Source organism: Sus scrofa, chromosome 1 (assembly GCF_000003025.6).
Source record: "Sus scrofa isolate TJ Tabasco breed Duroc chromosome 1, Sscrofa11.1, whole genome shotgun sequence".
NCBI lineage: Eukaryota > Metazoa > Chordata > Mammalia > Artiodactyla > Suidae > Sus > Sus scrofa.
The window spans coordinates 209,307,841-209,320,573 of record NC_010443.5 but is presented as its reverse complement, the minus strand read 5'-3'; the positions used below and the strand labels follow the sequence as shown (position 1 = coordinate 209,320,573).

At 37.9% G+C, this 12,733-nt stretch overlaps 1 protein-coding gene across 16 annotated transcripts in view; it reads right to left on the bottom strand.

The window, feature by feature from the left end:
- Window positions 1-12,733, bottom strand: part of MPDZ (multiple PDZ domain crumbs cell polarity complex component) — a 170,357-nt gene that overhangs the window by 31,224 nt on the left and 126,400 nt on the right. For 7 of the 16 annotated variants that reach the window (XM_021063726.1, XM_021063703.1, XM_021063732.1 and 4 more), the window contains 7 exons: window positions 10,090-10,188; window positions 9,290-9,361; window positions 6,437-6,599; window positions 4,197-4,393; window positions 2,980-3,071; window positions 2,672-2,762; window positions 257-337 (listed from right to left, as the gene is read on the bottom strand). In XM_021063726.1, coding sequence (XP_020919385.1) covers window positions 257-337; window positions 2,672-2,762; window positions 2,980-3,071; window positions 4,197-4,393; window positions 6,437-6,599; window positions 9,290-9,361; window positions 10,090-10,188 — 795 coding nt within the window. The remainder of the gene's footprint in view (window positions 1-256; window positions 338-2,671; window positions 2,763-2,979; window positions 3,072-4,196; window positions 4,394-6,436; window positions 6,600-9,289; window positions 9,362-10,089; window positions 10,189-12,733) is intronic. The other 9 variants (XM_021063757.1, XM_021063789.1, XM_021063780.1 and 6 more) reach the window with 2 other exon arrangements.

Here is a 12,733-nt window from a genome sequence, read left to right as displayed (position 1 = left end):
GTATCAATTAGCTCAGTGGTTTTCAAATGTAGAGCACACTGGTGTCATAAAGAAGGCTTATTAACACACAAACTGGGGGCTCACCCCCAGAGCTGCTCATTCAGTAGGACAGGTTGGGTCCATGCACCTGTATTTCTAACAAGCTCTTAGGTAATGCTGCTCCTGCTGGTCTGCAGACCAGTTTTGAGAACCAGTGAATTAGAGCACCGGTGTGAAGGTACTTACACCACTTCACTCCAGTTCAAAGCAGACTTACCTTGGGAAGCTCCAGATGCTGCACGTCTTTAAATGAACTGAGGTCTGCAGTTTCATCGGAAGTAGGAACACTCAGTTCAGCCTGATAAGGGAAAGAAATGACGACACAGGCAACTGAGCTATGTAATTTTGTTTGTTTAAATATAAGGGCCACTTGAAATTATTTCACATACTGTAATTCATTATTACTAGTTTAACATTTCATTTAACACTACATTCTCTTTAGACCACAGAGACAGTGCTTCTCAAAACCTCCTGGATTTACTCTATAATGATATAATAGCAACCTGGCTCCCAGATGCTGCCAGCACTGAAACTCAGAACACCAGGAGAAGCACCATTCCCCGTTCCTGTTTTAGTCATCAAGTGAATTTAGGAGCTATTCTATGTTTTACCTGAAAATTATTAAAACCCATTTTCTTAAGAACGTATTTGGCACAATTCATAGGAAAATAAAATTTTCTCCTTTGTACTCTTGAAAAACCACTTAATTCAGTTCACCACTATGATCAAGGAGTCAGGTGATCAGCATGAGACAATGATGTGCACATCCTTTGTACAGAAAAGCCCAATGTTTAGATATTTAAGGAAGAGTGTTTCCATTTTTACACCCCTCGCACTGAGAGTCATCATGGCTCCTCTAACTTTAAGCTTTTCACTGTCTCTTACCTCCCAATACTCATTCTAAACAGGTATCTAAAGATGTTCCAAATCAAATCAAAACTCTCTCCAAAAATTCTCTTAATTTTTTGTTACCTCTAGTCACTGCCTTCTCTTTCCTAATATCTTCTCCACCATTTGCTCTTTCAAAATCATTAATAATCTCCTAATTGGCAAATCCAATGAACTCTGTTAATCCAACTTCTGATTCACCTTCGCCTTGAGACCTCAAGGTAGTCAAGGCTGTGGAATATACCCGTTCTCACTGGGCTCCCCTCAGCAGCTTTACAACACACCACCTTCTTCTTCATCTCTGACCTTTCTGTCAGGCTTCCTCCTCACTGCTAATGTTGCATAATTCTGACTTTGGCCTTAGTCTTCTCTCAGTGTTCCCCATAAGCTGCCATGGCTTGGCCTTAGTCTTCTCTCAGTGTTCCCCATAAGCTGCCATGGCTACCAATGCCAAGCCAGCATCTGGGGGAATGCAATGCTAAGCTCTAGACCAAATGACACTTGGACCAGGCTTTCCAACAGGCATGTCATTCTCAAGCTCCCTCAGAGAGAAGTTTTTTTGTTGTTTTTTTACAAATACCTCCTTTTCTTATTTTTTCAATTTTGGTGATGAAAGTTGGCCATCTATCAAGTCACTAAGTCAGACATCTAGAAGCCTGATACATCTTGTCTGTTTCATTTACCAGCCTAGTCTCAACCCAAAAGACAATACCAGGTATAAGGCAGATGCTCAATAAATTTTTGTTGGATACATAAATTTTCAACCACTCATTTTTCCTCACTGGATTTATTTAGTTAGGGATAAAGTAATGTCAGTTTGGGTCCTAAACACCTGATGTAACCATTATTCATTTTTTTTCTTTTTTTTTTTTGGTATTAGTTCAGACCCTCATTATCTATCCTCTAAACTACTCCAGTAAGTTTCTTACTCCATTTAAATTAACTTCTCTGCACTGCAACCTATGATTTTTCTCTGTGCCACTGCCAGAGAAATTTTTAAAACTACAATTCTCATTCTTTGAGTTTGCAAAGACATGTCCTCCAAGACAAAGTATGTGTCATGATCTCCATGATCTGATCCTAACTGTGCCTGCCTCCCACTCTTCAGGAATGCTTGGCAATGTTCAATGCTCTGCATTTGCCAGAGCCTCCAGGCCATGCTTCAATCCATGCCCTCTGCTTGGAATGTTTATATCCCCCAAGTCTTCCACTTCCAACATAATACATCATGTGTAACCTCTCCTATAAAGTCTTATACACCCTCTCTCCAGAGATAAAATTGTCAACTCCTTTCTACTTTCATTATTCTGTACGCAGACTTTACTAGCAACCTTCATGTAAGTTGTGGGCTTATCTACATGAGTGTTTCTTAGGCTAAATTATAAACTCCTTGGAGATCAAGGCTATGGCTTATTTATTTATTTTTTGCTTTTTAGGGCCGCACCTGAGGTATATGGAAGTTCCCAGGCTAGGGGTAGAATTGGAACTAGAGCTGCTGGCCTACACCAGAGCCACAGCAACAGAGGATCTAAGCCACGTCTGTGACCTACACCGCAGCTCACAGCAACCCTGGATCCTTAACCCACTGAGAGGGTCCAGGGATCTAACCTGCATCCTCATTTCTGCTGTGCCACAACAGGAACTCCTCTTATTTTTTATATCCCTCTAAGGGTTCTATAACTACAAACTGAATAAATGGTGTATCAGTGAAATCTTCCCAGATAAACAACCACAAGCTACATACCTCCTTATTTTGAAGATTCTCTGAGGTAGGAGGCAAAGGTTCCACTGCATGCCCAGGACATACAGCCATCTGACTCACTGCATCTTTATTTCTAAAAGAAAAAAAAAGCATTGATCTATCATATCTTATCCATTCATATTATTTTCATTCTTTAGCCTGAAGGCTCAGATTATTACAGAAAACTCTGTAGCCTCAAACACCTGGAACTACAATATTCACATATTTATAAATGTTTTATTTTCATTCAAGAGAACTCAAAATTGTAAGGCTAAGAAAAAAATTTAACACCAGAAAAGGAAAATGCTCACCTGATAAAAATTATTTTTACTTTAGAAGGGGCACATTTAATGATTGATGAAGCATTCTGATGACTTCTTCCATATAAAATTTGACCATTGATCTACGAGAAATAAAAATTACTCACTGAGCTAAGAATTTTACTTTCATGTTTTTCATCCTATCTAATGGAAGGCACATTTTTTCTTCCTTTAAAATGCTATATATATCTTCCTTCCCAGAACATGAACGTGACTGTAATGCTGAATAAAGAAAAGCTCATGTTTAAAGCCAGTATTAAAATAACATGCATGTAGTTTGGTTTCCACGGGCTAAGAGGCACCTCTTAGACTCACTATAGGAGAGCAGAGTGCCAACTTCTGGGCAGGCAGCGAGCTGCTAGTGTGCTTTGTACCAAGCAGGGGCTCTGTGGAAGCACCTGTGACCCGTATATCTCATCCTGGGAAGTCCCCTACTGTCACAGGTCCTAATTAGTCTCAAAACTCAAACCCTGGGAACAGCCACTGGAAGAAGCAACACAGTGGATTCATGGTTTGGACAACAGAATATGCTCAAGCAGCACAGTACCTGAGGGAAACTGCCAGGCATCCTGCCATTTAGACACTGCTGACTGAGCCTTCCCAGCCAGCAGGGACGCACACACAGTGTGGGGAGGAGCATTAAAGCTGTGCAAAGACTTGTGGATCCCAGCCGGCAAGAGGCAAGGACAAACACATCAAGCAAATACAATTCTAAACACTATAAAGCCTGGTCCACACATTTATTTCATTTGGTGGGCTGGATTACTGTTTTTGTTATTTAGCCTTAACATTGACCCCACATACCCTACACCCATCATTTCTACCATTAGGGATTCAACCTTCTAGAAGGTCCAGTGGATCAGACACAATACTGGGGGAGTGATTGGTCATTTGGTTTTTCTAAAGCTCCTAATAAAAATGCAGCCCACAAAAAATGTTTTTGAAGTGTGATCTTTACTACTCTCTTTGGGCAAAAACTGTTTCTGGTGCTACATAGTCACAACCTTTTAATGGAAGTTAATGGGAACATGAGCTGCACTTAGAAGAGATTTGGTTTTGAGCCAAATTTGCTGCAACGCATCTATTTTATTAGGCAAGAGATAGTTTTCTCAGTCATCATATGAGACCCAGGTGGATTTTCTTGAAACTGATGGTTCCATTGCACCAATTCAGTGAGAGTAAATCCAGTGTCTTCCCCAAGAACTTACCTCTAGAAGCTCATCTGCAATCTGCAGTCGACCGTCTTTCCCAGCTGCTCCATTTGGATCAATCCCCACTATAAAAACACTCATCCTGGATCGGTCTTTGTTCCCAGCAAGACTCAGACCCAAACCACTACGACCTTTCTCCAGTTCAATCATATGTAGCTCTCCTGTTAGGGTTCCATAACGCTCTCTGATACTTTCTACATACAACAAGGACAAAAACCCCACAGATTGTCAGAACTAATTCACAGCTAGGTGCCTTACTATTGAAGGTAATTTAGAATGGCATCATAAGGGCATTATTTGTACCAATATGTAATCTTTAGCAATTAAGAAAAGTTGAACCAACCAGCCATTTAGGCTTCAAGACTGGTTTCCTGGAGCACCCAAACTCTGAGGAATCTCTCTGTATCTAGGATGCATAAAGTATAGTGTCTAATTAATCAGTTCACCTGGGGTGATCAGGCTTCAAAAAGTCATTCACATTAACAAACTCTCCAAAGATTGTGATTAAAACAGAAAGTTACTTTATCATTTACAGAGAACAAAATATCCAAAGGATTTGTCTTTACTGGTAAGTGGTAGCTCTTTTCCCAAAGAAAAATCTCCACTTGTGTGTCACATCATGTTGGATGGTGCTTTGTCACAGATCCAGAATAAAAGGAATGGGTTTTCTTACTGCACTGTGCCATCGGGTCAGGACAAAATGATCGATCTGTTCTAATTAGATGAGACAATTCATATCTCCCATCCCACATGTTCAAGAGATAATTTTATTTATTTATTTATTATGCCCAAACCAGGGGCATATGGAAGTTCCCAGGCTAGGGGTCAGTCAAAATTGCAGCAGCCAGCCTACACCACAGCCACAGCAATGCCAGATCTGAGCCACGTCTGCGACCTACCCCACAGCTTATGGCAATGCCGGATTCTTAACCCACTGGACAAGGCCAGGGATGGAACCTATGTCCTCACAGATACTAGTTGGGTTTGTCTCCACTGAGCCACAGAGGTAACTCCCAGCCCTCATTCTTTAATCTGAGAGGGCAAGGTCACATACAGGTCCCTCAGGCCCAGATGAATGACTCGCTAGAAGCAATATAATTGCCAGCATGTGAGTGAGCTAGCCAAGAGGCCCAGCCCAGCTGAGCCTGATCAACCACAACACCTTGATAGATTATGAATAACTTGTTTTCTTAAGCCATTAAGTTTTGAGATAGCTTGTGACATAGCGATTGATAAATGAAACATTTCATTTCATGTTTCCTCAGAGTAAATTACTGGCCACCTTGATGGATTAGCAAAATGTTCTAACTTCATTAGAAAAAGTCTGAGAAAGTTACAAACTATACAATTCACCTCTTAGAAAATGTTACTAAAGGGCTAATGCCATGTATTAGATATTGATTCTTAACTGCATCAATTTCATAAATGGACATTTCCTGATTCTCCTTCTACAGTTTAGCAGCACAAATTTTATATTCTGTACTTCCTAAAAGCATATAGCATAGCATTCTTAAGGGAAATAGTAACATTTTTTAAATGAAACTTTTTAAAGCACTGACATATAACTTTGGTCTGAATTTTTAGTATTTCCCTGTAAAATGGCTTGTTTCCTTGGGAAGCAAAGATTCTTCCATGACCCTAATAACAGCTGCCTTTGAATGCTTTCTATGTATCAGACACTGGGCTTACGGCTCCTCAGACGCTGTCTAATTCACTGTTAGAAGCTTGAGGTAGGAACTGCACTTTATAAAAGGGGGTAACCCCCCCAGGCTGGAACTTAGAGACAGTTAAACAGCTGGCCTAATGCCCTAAATGTTTGCCTCAACAATTATATATGTTACCACCTTAGTAGAGAAAATACCAAAGTTCAACACTGTCTAGCAGCAACAACAAAGATATTTTACAGTGAGGAATATGAAGCCTAGAGGGAGACAATGACTTGGTCAAGACAATGAGATGGCTGGTTCAATACCAGTTTCTGGGGAAGTGCTCTGCCTTCCTCAATCCTCATACAAACTGCAAAGTGGGATTGAACAGGAATGCAGATTTTTTTTTTTAAAAGGAAGAACATGATTTCATGCCTCGGGAATGTGTACTGTATTCAAGCACAACAAACAGTAATTTTTGCCACACAAGACAGCAGTGTTTGTACCTAAAGGGGGAATGTACTCATTCATACAGGGCGTAAGACTTGAGAAACCTCTAATAATTCAATGCATTTCAAAAAGACAACTTACTCCAGCTGTAACCAAACTCATCCTCTTTGTCCACATCTTCTGAGACTTTGTTTGCAGACGACTGTGCATGATCCCCACTTGTTTCTGCAAATGCTGAAGAAGGGGGTGGAGGCACACTGCACAGAGGAGCCTTTTCTGGCTCAGATTCTGACTGACTGGGCGCCTGTGGGAACAAGAAGAATGCAGTGAATATGTGCAGTCTACGGAAGGAAAACACAGAAAAGAAACGAGAGTAATGTTGAAAACAAAAAAATTAGCTTTATGATAACTGTCACATTAAAAAATGTGAAAATATGCATAGATAAGAATGGCAGACAGGATTCAGGTAAAGTTGAAATACACTAAACAAAACAGTATGTTCAAGAGTACAATCCACTAAATGGTTATGCGGTATTTTAAGGTGAAGAATTATTTGATTTGAAGGCTTACATAATTTAAAGTGTAAAGTTGTATAAAATTCCCTTTTTGGAAAATAAATCCCTTAACATTACTTAAGAAGTTGCACAAAATTTCTTTTTTAGAAAATAAATTTCTAATTCAAAAGTTATTTGGGCAAGATTTTGGGGTCTTGAAAAAAATATATTAACAAAGTTAATCAAATAACCAAATGAAACAGTTCAAAGCTTATAAGACTGTATGCAGAGACTTTTTTTTTAATTGCTACCCGAATCCTCTCTCCAAATGACTCTCAACAAATTTATGAAAATAAGCACTGCAGCACTGCACATGCAGGTTCATCTACCAGGGAGGCAGTCTGTTAGAAGAGAGCACACAAATTCACAGAACACAGATCTGAGGGGATGATTTTAAGGAAAAACACCATTGCTTCCTTGTCAGGGTAGGCCAAAAGGTAAATGGGAAAGCAGGGGTGACTACTTTATACACACCCAAAGTGTGGTTGGTATATTTGCTGTCACTTAGGACTACAGGTCCTACTTCCAAAAAAGGGATATGGCATCAAATTCTTTTTTTTTTCTTTAATTGAAACAGAGTTGATCAAGTTCTTATATTATAGATTATCAAGCAGAATATTAGAGTTAGAAAGGCTCTTAACTTTCTAACTTTAAAATGAAGTCACTGAGTTCATTTTACTAATTTTGCAGACGAATAACCTAAGGCTATGAGAAGTTAAAGACTTTGTTCAGAAGCACACAGTGAAACTAGACTTCTTTCTGCTTGATTCTTAACATAATCCAATACACGTTCCATGATATCATGCTGCCTCCTTCAATTTCCATAGTAAGACAGAAAGTACCTAATTCAAGGGTCAGAGATACCCAGCTAAAAGTTCTAAACCTGGTGGGAGGATTTCCCTGATACCGTTAGCCTGTATTTTTCCTTCCTTATTTTACCTTTTTCTATACAAAAAATACATACATTGTTTCATTTTTGTTGTGTATATCTTGAAAAAGATTATAATTTAAAAATATTTCTTACAGAACACACTAAATGGCAGGTATGCATAAAACTTCGGATTTACTAATTACTCTAAAGAATCAAAAAAATACACCTAAAACTAAAACCATATGGCACTGAATGCAATCTTACTTTGATAATTCAGAAAGCACTTCAGGATTCTAACCTATTCCAAAAACAATCCTAATAACATGAATTAATATTTTTCTGGCAAAGCACAGGTAAGCTGATTGATAGACACTTATGGGCAACAGATTTTCAAGTACAGAATGTGCTGCATTAAAATGTTCAGTTTACACACCAATTGGCCAAATAGACAAAAATTACTAATGCAAACAAAATCCTTGTTATCTTCCCAAATGCTGTGCCATGAAACTCTCAAATTAATAATGTAAAATAAATACAAACAAATAAAAACCTCATTTGATCAAATGGAGGTTCATTAAACATACTAAGGTAGGGAGAAACAAGTAATTTAGAATTTTTCTGGTTAAATTTTTTTTTTTAGTTTGATATAATGATTTCTATTTTTTTCCATTTAAGCTAGCTTGCAGTGTTCTGTTAATTTCTGGTTAAAATTTTTTTAAAAATTACCTAACAACAGAAAATGTGAGGAGGCATGAATTAAACCCATTTCATGTGTAAAAAGTGGAACAAAATCTAATTTAAACTTGACATAATTCTTTTTCTTTTTTTTTGGGACATACCTGTAGCATATGTAAGTTCCCAGGCTAGGGGTCAAAATGGAGCTGCAGCTGATAGCCTATGCCGGGAACAGCAACACTGAATCTAAGCCACATTGCAACCTACGCCACAGCTCAAGGCAATGCTGTATCCTTAGCCCACTGAGCAAGGCCAGGGATCAAACCCACATCTTCATGGTTACTGGTCTGGTTCTTAACCCCCTAAGCCTTAACAGGAACTCCATAAACTTGTCATATTTTAATAAATTTGTGGATGCAAAGTTTATAGATCTTACTTGCTACATAACTTTTCTGAGCTGTTTTCTTTAAAAACAAACAAAACCTGCATGTCTGAAAACTATTCAGAATCTTACTTTGGCACATTTTCATACTAAGAATAAATTCAAATGGTATCCTAACATACCTGATTAATCACCAAGCCAATAAAGGCCTGCATTTACTAACTGGGTAACTAGGTGTTCTATTTTATTGCCCCTGAAAGGTTCGTTCTTATTGAGATGGTGTAATTTAGCTTGCTGTTGACACTTCTTAAAATTTATCTGTGAAAATAGAACTCTTTAACAAAGATCATTTACCCTTCACTGGCAAAAATGCAAAGTGTACTTGAAATCACTCCATGCCATGTACACGCACAAGTTTCATGTACATATACAAGTGTAACATACACATATACAAGTATAACATACACTGTAACACACCCACCTACTTGTGAAAATTTCACACTAAGACAAACCTTAAATGGTGTGGGAGCAAAGGGGTTAGTTGGGGAACAACTGAAGATAACTCTACTTGGATTCTGTAATTCCTACAGCAACAGAAAACATATTCCTTCAGATATAGCATCTTTGGTTATCCATATTACAATAACATAAAAACCCAATGAATATTCATAAAATGCTTCCTGAAAGAAACAGTTAACAGCTTTCTTCCTTTTATGATCAAATTATAGCATACACGTTCTTTTAAGATTTTGTTTCAATTTTGGATTTATAATTTCATAAGAATATGAGAATATCCAAGTATAGATTTACAAATGTTGACACAGTGCCACATTTCCTGATCATGGACACACTTTATGAATATGCAACAGTCTCCTGCACATAAAGAATTATGTGTGGCATGATTAACTAATAAAAGAGCTTCTAGGATCACCCTGTATAATAAGTCAGAGAAGGATTTAAACCAATACAGGGTTTTAAAGAAAGTATGTGTGAAAGTGGCTCCTACCTTTTGCAACTAACAAATATTTAAATCTCTGAAAATTCAACTCACACCAAAATATGGGAAAGGCAGTAGACTCACGATTCTCACTCACTCTTCATAAGGGCCATCTAATTAAGCTATAAAAATGAATAAGCTCTGGCAAGAAAATTGCTTAAGCAAGGATTTGCATGCCCACTCCAAACACACAGTTGTTTTTGTTTTTTTTCTTTGCCCAAATTTAGTCAACAGTGAATTGGGACAAAGGCACAGTGGTAACAAAGAACAAAACATTGGCAAAAGGCAATGGCAAGACAATGGGCATTATCCAACCTTGTCAGCGGTGAACTGAAGAGAATCAGCAAATGGGTTAGTGCTGCTGAAGTTGTACTTAGGGTAAAGGTTGTGCGGCAAGGAAGGCAAAGGGGATTTCTAAAAGGAAACATAAGAGGCGCTGAACGCAATAGAAAACAACTCAGTTATAAGGACAAAGTACTTACTGATTTAAATAGTTCTGCAACACTACATCCAGTTAGATCTCGTAATGAATAACATCTTAGCAAATGGTCTAAAACTAATGATTCCTCTAGCAACCTGAATCCACACCCAAACCTGACCACAAAACACAGAGGAACCAATTCTGTCAAACTGATCCCAAATTCCTTTTTTTTTCACTATATGTTTTCACTATCACTGACAGAGATACACATATGCTGCCCCCACTTATATTAAGTTCCGTGTATATCAATAAGTATGCTTCAAAATTAAAACCATACAATTTTTTTTAACTTACATTTAAAAGCATATTATGCTTTTTTGGTAAAATGAAAAAAGTTTATCTGCTGCAAAATGCAAATTAAACATTTGTCTACTAGTTCATTGGTAACCTTCAGTGTTCTTTTATCTTGCTTCCCAGTAAGGAAACTTTCTGTACGTTGACTCAATATTAAGGCTGCTTCACATTAATAGTATTCTTGAATTTTAAAAACAAAATCAACATTAAAAGAAATGAACCCCTGTAAGTGGTGTTCTCTATTTCTGCCCCCTTTTTGTGGAGATAGTATGTATTTTTTTAAAATTCCCTGTAAAAGTTCCTATATTACTGGGGAATTTATGAGGCATTGGGTAATATTTGAAGTCCTGCCTGAGAATGTTTTCATAGACTTTGTGGCCTGCTTGTGATATGCCCTGAACTTGGACTATTGGAACTGAATATACATATTACAGGCAGGATGACTGCCAGATAGAATGAAGCATTTTTATAGTTTAAAAAAAAAGAAAGAAAGAAAGAAAAAAGAAAAGTAATTTCCTTAGCACAATAAATTCTTCTCTTTTTCACACTGCTATCTTTTTCTTTTATTGACTGTATCTTTTAAGGGAAATTGCAGACATTTAACATTCATTTTGGCTCTAATTGAATGTTTGTGTTACTTCTCTCTAAAAACGCCCAACTGGCAGGCACTGAGAGTAGGAGAGGCTGTCACATGACACCCCTTGTAGGAGACAACACTGCAAAGACTCCCCTCATACAGTTCCCCTGCACTATGGCTTATGCCACATTACCCTTTCAATCTGCTCTTCCTGCAATGTTTTTCCTACAGAAGGAAGATGGGTAAAAGATGGGCACAGTGACATTTCTGCTCATCTCAACTCTCTCTCTGCTTTTCAGTTTAAAATGTCAACTCCTGCTTTACAAAAGAGAAGATCACCAATGCCAGAAGACATGACCATTTATTAAGGTGGAAGAAATGACTAGACAGAGATTAAAATCATATCCTAGGCAAAATAACGCAGTGCTATGGAAGGCAGGGGTTATTTCTCATCCTCGTGCAGAGATTTGTTAGATCTTACATTTCCCTTGTAATTCTGTAGAACAATATAAAGCAAAATCATACTGGCAAGAAATGGGATATTTTAAGAACTTTGTTTTTTTTTTTTCCCCCTTTAGCTTTGCTTTTTGTTTTTTCAACTTGCAGCTCTTATAGGATTAGAATTTGGCACTGATAGAAGAGGATAAAGGTACAGGAGGAGCACAGTAAATCAAACAGTAGATCACTCTATTATTAGGAAAAGATTTATAGAAATGGGCTACATTTCTTATTAAAAAATCAGTGATGAAACCTGTGTCTCATAGTCCCAATGGCTGATAAAAATAGAAATATTATTAACTGAGAAGAAACACAGGGATACAAAATCAACCTCTGGCCGGTATCACTAGGGCTCACTCTTTAACGGGACAATGTGGACAGGTTCAACTGTGAAGTCTCACATTGGTGGAATTATCAGGACTAGTTCTGGGAAGTTCTAATTCCTGAACAGTTTAAGAGCCAAACAGACCAGCTTTTCAGTCTACGTGTAAGATTTTCTTGAAGCTTTATTATACCCACAAATAATATGTTTACTATATTTGTAATTTTTTTCCTTTAGATTACTGGAGACATGATTATTTCCACAGGGAAGTAAATCACTGAAAACAAAGGATAGTTCATTTTAAATGCAAAATTAATTCTAATTTCCCAAAGCAAAATACGTATGTACGGAAAGGAAAATATCTTTCCTCTACCATTTAGATTCTTGGCTGGATCTCTGTAACAAAAACAAATTAGTACGAGAAAAGCACCCACATCAATTTCATGTAAGTTCTGCATGACAAGGAGTCCTCAAAAGGAAATGAAGATCAGAAAAAAATGGTTAAGGCTGAGTGTTTTTATAGGAGGTCTGGTGAACAGTAGAAAGTTGGGGAAAATAGGATAAGACAAACTAGTATAACTAAGTGTAGTTAAGGGGGAACACAGCAAGACCTGTCTGTCAGATTCCTCTCAGGGTTCCTACTCTTCTGGAGGTAAGGATGCTCCTTTCCTCCAGGCACAGGGAGTGTACCTCTCAGGAGTCTTAGGACCTGTTTCAGGGGAGAAGGGGGAGGTCTGAGTCCTTCCAGCACCTGCCTTTCCTCAAACAACTTCATTTTAAATATTCA